Below are 5,785 nucleotides of genomic sequence, written 5' to 3'. Positions count from 1 at the left end.
ATCTGGAAAAAAAAATCTGGTTATAGTCTATTCATAAATATTTTCAAGTGATTGCCCAGTTACCAGAACACAATGTACAAATTGTAATAATTTGCATCTACAGACTTTCCAAAAGGCTCCTGTTAAGTTTATAGATACAGTACTGAGAAATGAATTTAAGTACTTCATCTTTATTTAAGGGGGGATTTTATCTACATTAGTCATGGCAGGGATTTTTTTTTTTATTTTAATATAGATTCTTCCACTTGCCCAAACTAAGCTACCTAAAAACTAAAGCACTATGTATTTCCTAATTCTTTCAGCTTCCCTGTTGCTCATTTTAGGCAGTTGGCAGGGACTAACTACTTCAGTGATTTATTTTTCATAAGAAAGTTTACAAAACAGGAGATTAATTTATCAAGGAGGCACACATTATGTAATTATTCTGCTTCTTTCAGTAATGATTTTGATTTAAGATTACCTTTGGTAGGCCCTTCTTTAAAATGTGAAAATATTAGTTGAGAGCAAACAGCATTAAGCCATTTTGTTCAAGATCTTAGCTTTCAAAAAAGTTCTTTGTATGTGTACAGAGACTCTAGTTCTTGATTCTCAAAAGCTAGGTAAATTACAAAAAATATGTGGAGTTAACAGTATGTTAAAAAAAAAAGGTTGTATGGAACCACACATAGTACCAGACTTGGAAGGGTCAGATTGTATAATCAACTGAAACAAAACTGAACCATTCTCAGTAAGAAGTTAAATACTAATGGTATGATAGGGCCCAGCAATTTTTAAGTAGTTTACTCGTATAATCTGACCCCCAAAGTAATCTGAAGTCATAAAAGTATTTGTCTGCATTTTTTAGGATACCAAAAGAACATTTTATTGAGCAAATCTTTACAGTAAAAATGCCTCAAAATATTCAACAAGTTATATTATTGCTTCTTCAAATCTAATTTAAAACATGTTATGGAATTTTCTTCTTAATAAAAATCTCAGGAGTGTGACTGGATAATATCAGTGATATCTTTACACTTTTGTGAATAATGGGTTTTTATTGGTATTAAGGTAAAGCAAACAACCAGAACAATACATATGCAATATCTACTACACACATTATAAACGTAAAGAAAGCAAATCATAACCTCAGCAAAAACAAAACCAAAAAAAAAAAAAAAAAAAAAAGGATGATGAAAAGCATGACACCACCATTGTGGTTATGGTCCAATCCACTCCTGGGCACTGTATTTAGAGAGCAGAAGCAGCATACTGCACTAGAATTAAATAAGAATGAAATACATAATCAAGTATAGAAAAAAAGTTAATGGAATTAAATGAATACTGTAAAGCAAAACTTATATTAGTAACAAGATGAAACAAGCTACAAGTTTTGTTTGGGTTTGATTTTTAGCTGTGAGGGATAGTGGGAGATAAATTACCCAGTTTTTTGTAACAATTTGTTTAATAATTCCATAGTTTTCAAAACACCACTTTCATAACAGAAGTGTTTTACACTTGCACAATGTTAATTACTTTATTATACATGGAAGCCTGTAATAGGCTGGTTACACAATAAGACTGCAAACAACCACTGGTACTTTTCTGACATCAGAAAAGTACGTAAGACTGAAACATCACCAAGAGTACGTAAAAACTATCAGCATAAACATCACCAAAATTACATTAAAAAAAAACTAATCAAAAATACATTTGCAAAAAAGTGGTTTAGAGCAGTGCTACTGCCTTTCAGCAGCTTTGAACAGCCACCAGTATTTCTAACAGGTTTCCGTGGCTCCACAGGCATTCATCAGGATTCACATATAATAAATAATGTACCACAAAATATACATAAAACAAGGCAATAATTCCATGAAGAGTTCTGTCAATATAAACAAACCACTTGAGTTCTTACTCTTGCAGTTTATGTCATCACCAGAAACCTCGGATGGAATTGCAGCCTTAGGCCCCAAGACTGCAATCACATACTGTTGTAGATCCCTATACCCATAAGGAATCCCAGTTATGTCACTGGCACCCTGTTAGGCAGAGGGATCTACATGAACTGATCCTGATGCAGAATCAGGGCCTTACTATGTACAATTGGGAGTATATTATTTCTTATTGTACATGGAAACCTTAACAGAATTATATAATCATTGGGTGTTTATATTTTTATTCTAGAACTAATGCCCTAAGACATCAGAAAAAACGCAGAATAAGTTACGCACTTTCCGGAATGTGAATTTTTTTAATTCCAACTGTTAAACTAGGGATGTGAGGGAGGGAGTAGTCAAGGAAGGACCACAAACCACAAGAGGTTAAACTGTGGAGGACAACAAAAGTTGGAGGAAAAAGGACTTACACTAAAAAAGGGGAGGGAAAGGGAGAAGACTAAAAAGACCATTTGTTTTGAACCATGTATAATAAATAATCTATCCCAAAAGCGTGTATAATTTATAACGGTAGTTTCAAGTTGGGGTTCTAATGACATGAGCCAGCTACACAAGTTTTGTTCTCATGGTTATGTCATTAGAATTTCTTCATGGAATTTACAGCCTTACATAGGAGTTCCAGGGACATTATTGTTTATATTAAAGCTACTGTTCTGGGCTTTTTCCAATAATCCAAGAATATTTGCCTCACCCATCTGGAATGAGCAACACTTAGAAGAACAGGAGGATGTTAAAAAGCTACAAGATGTAGATAGCAAAATTCTCAAAGTTTTGGATCAGCTCAGATTTTAAAAACAGCAATTTGAAATGTCTTACATCCCTTCCTTAAAATATTGAAATAAATTTGTCACTATCTGTTAACTGGAAGTTCCAACACACAAGTGGTGCACAGAATTCCCATGCTTCGTTACACTTTCCTGAGAGTAAAACAATTAGAATAAACCTTAATCCTAGGAACAAAGATTTTTTTGTGGTTTTTTTTTTGTTTTTTGTTTTTTTTGCATTTTAAACTTTTGAGCTATTCCCTGACAAATCTATTTATGTAAATCTGATTGCTAAACATTGTCACTTGAACATAAAAAAAAACAAAAAAAACCTATTTTACTCTATTTGATTTTTTGATTAAAAACCATAATAACAGACCTAAAAAAAAAAAAAAAAAAAAAAAATCACACTAACAAAATTAACTAAATATGAAAAGTTGCATTGAAAGGGCATGTTACATTATTCTTAATAGGACCGTGTAGAAACATTCCAATGGCAGTGTTATCAAAATAAAACAAAATTACATTAAAAAAAGACCCTCAGCCTGGTCACACTTGTGACCTTACCTGTAACTCTGGCTGGTAGGGGTTTTTACTCGTGTACTACATGGCTCGCTTACATCAGACATCATATTTGAATACCCTGAGAAATCTGACACTGAAGTCCGTACTCTATGGTCCACTTCTCCATTAGAGTTAGTAATAAAAGTCATTGGCACCCTGCTGCCCGACTTAAATTGAGAACCAAACGCTTGTGCAAAGTTCTCAATCTGGTAGGTCACTCTAGGCTCTAGGTCCTTCTGAGGATCTATCTGGCTCGCTAACTCCTGAGACGGAATTTGAAAGCTCGCTGAAGATTCTAAATTTTTCTGTTCCTTCTGGCTAGTCAATTTCTGAGATGTAGACTGGTAGTTTGATGAAGTCTCTAAATGTTTCTGTGGATCTATCAGATCATCCAGCTCTTGAGAAGGAGTCAGCTGTTGATGCGTAGCCTCCAAAGCTGATAAATAAAAACCTGGCTGAGATCCAAGCAACATCCCAAATGGAGGCTTTGGCAATGCAGTTGGCAACACTGAGGTAACAGATTGGCTGAAACCACACTCAAGTGGAGACGTAGTGTACATCTGTTTGTCTTGAAACAGAGTGTGGTTATGCAGAGTTGAAGACAGACTAACAAACTGGAAACTGGGTCCAAAAGGAAAACCAGTGCTATTGGTCGTTCTTTCAAAAGCTTGTTGGAGGTATTTGGAGTATTCTTGCAACATGTTTGCCTTATCACTTGAAACTGTTTGAGAACTTGGGCTCAAATTTTCCTCCTGGACCATTTCTGGATGCTCTCCTGAAGCATGCAAGTCCACACGTTGTTCAGTTATATTGAAAGGATCTTCTTTCTGGCCTTCTGACTTGTGAGCATACTGGTCCAAGAGACTCTGCAACACTTCATCAGGAATTCCAGACTTATCATGGCAAGACTTTATTTCAGTATTTAGAGATGCTGAATCAATAAGAGATAATGGAGTCTCGTTATCCATAACACTGACACCTGCAGATTGGATGACAGACTGTTGGGAAGTCATGTGTCCAACATTTATAGAAAAGGCACTGTTACTGCTGGCAGTTTGTAAATATCTTCTCTTCTTTGAAAACTGCATGGCATCATCATAGTTGCTACTTAACTGAGCTGGTTTACCACCTGTACTTTGGAGAAGTCCAAGAGCTTCCACACCAGTATTGGTTACTATTCCAAGAGAGCCACTTTGTTTTCCAGACATCGGTTTTTGCCCAATAATATCTGGCAACGGCGACACAAAATTAAGGTAATTCTTGTCTGCATTTTTTCTGTTTCCTTTTTTGAAAACTAACTTTGGCACCTTTTTTTGCAACTCTTCTATGCCAGTGCCAACTATGCCACCACTGGAAGACACGATAGGAAGCTCTACTGCATAATTCGGCATGTTCATATTATTCAGGACTTGTGATTCAGTTACTTTATTACTTGACTTACTTCCTTTGTTTTCAGTGGATATACTTTTTGTTTTGTTTTTTCTCCTTGAGGAACTTGCATTTCCCTGAGACAACGCAGCCAGGCTACCCATGTTGTGGTTCGATGACCCAGGTTCCATTCCAGCATTTGCTTTAGCTATGGCTTCACCGCATGTTCGTCTGTGCTTCAGAAGTCTATCAGTCCTTGAAAAATACTGCTGGCAAGTGTCACATTTGTATGGCTTTTCTCCGCTGTGTGTCCTCTTGTGTCTTTCCATGTGGTACTTCTGGATGAACTTCATGCTGCACTGGTCACATCCAAATGGTTTCTCCCTGCTGTGGATCTTCTCATGCCGCTGGAGCAAGTACTTTTGAATGAAACCCATGCTGCACTGGCTGCACTGGAAAGGCCTCTCCCCCGTGTGAATGAGCACATGCCTGCGCAAGTGGTAGGAGCTCCTGAAGGCTGCACTGCAGTGTTCGCAGACGTGAGGCTTCTGACTCGGGGACGCCAGGGCCCCTTCGGCATCACCCGCCAGCTGGGCCGGCTTGGACGAAGCGCTTGGCTTCCGCTTGGCTTTGATTCCCTGAGTTTCTGGCTTTGGCCTCTTTGCCTTCCGGGACTGGGCAGCCTCGTGCTTGGGCTCGTCACAGCCCCCCAGGGGGCCCTCGCCCCGGCCGCCCAGCAGCGCGTCGCGGTGCGGGTGCTGGTGCAGGTGGTGGTGGAGCAGACTGAGGTCCTGGATCACGCTGGACCCCACTGCCTCCCCGCTGCTGCCCCCCAGCAGCCCGGGGGGCCGGTCCTGCCCAAAAAGCCCTGCCGCTACACCCACACCTGTCCCGTAGGGGTGCGGCACCTCCTCCTCCTGCTCGCTGGGCTTCTCCTGCTTGATGCTCACCAGGGACTGCAGGAAGCCCCAGGGGCTGCGCTGGGAGGAGGAAGAGGAGGAGGCAGGGGAGGAGGCGGGGAAAGCCCCAGCCGGCTCCTTCTTGAAAGTCATGTCCTGAGGCGGCGGGGGCGGCGTCTGAGAGGAGGCCGAGGCCGAGGCGGAGGTGGAGGCGGCGGAGGCCAGGGGCAGCCCGCAGGACGGCGGGTGCTGGGCCGGC

General features: G+C 40.2%; 1 protein-coding gene across 1 annotated transcript; it reads right to left on the bottom strand.

Moving 5' to 3' along the window:
* Positions 1-849: 849 nt before the first annotated feature.
* ZNF281 (zinc finger protein 281) lies at positions 850-5,779 on the bottom strand. The gene is made up of 2 exons (XM_014520771.2): positions 3,263-5,779; positions 850-1,253 (listed from the first exon to the last, which is right to left on the bottom strand). The coding sequence occupies exons 1-2, from the start codon at positions 5,677-5,679 to the stop codon at positions 1,118-1,120; spliced, it is 2,553 nt and encodes an 850-aa protein (XP_014376257.1). The 5' UTR covers positions 5,680-5,779; the 3' UTR covers positions 850-1,117.
* Positions 5,780-5,785: the final 6 nt, after the last annotated feature.

Source organism: Alligator sinensis, unplaced genomic scaffold (genome assembly GCF_000455745.1).
Source record: "Alligator sinensis unplaced genomic scaffold, ASM45574v1 scaffold34_1, whole genome shotgun sequence".
In the NCBI taxonomy this organism is placed as follows: domain Eukaryota; kingdom Metazoa; phylum Chordata; order Crocodylia; family Alligatoridae; genus Alligator; species Alligator sinensis.
This window is presented reverse-complemented; position numbering and strand designations above follow the sequence as displayed.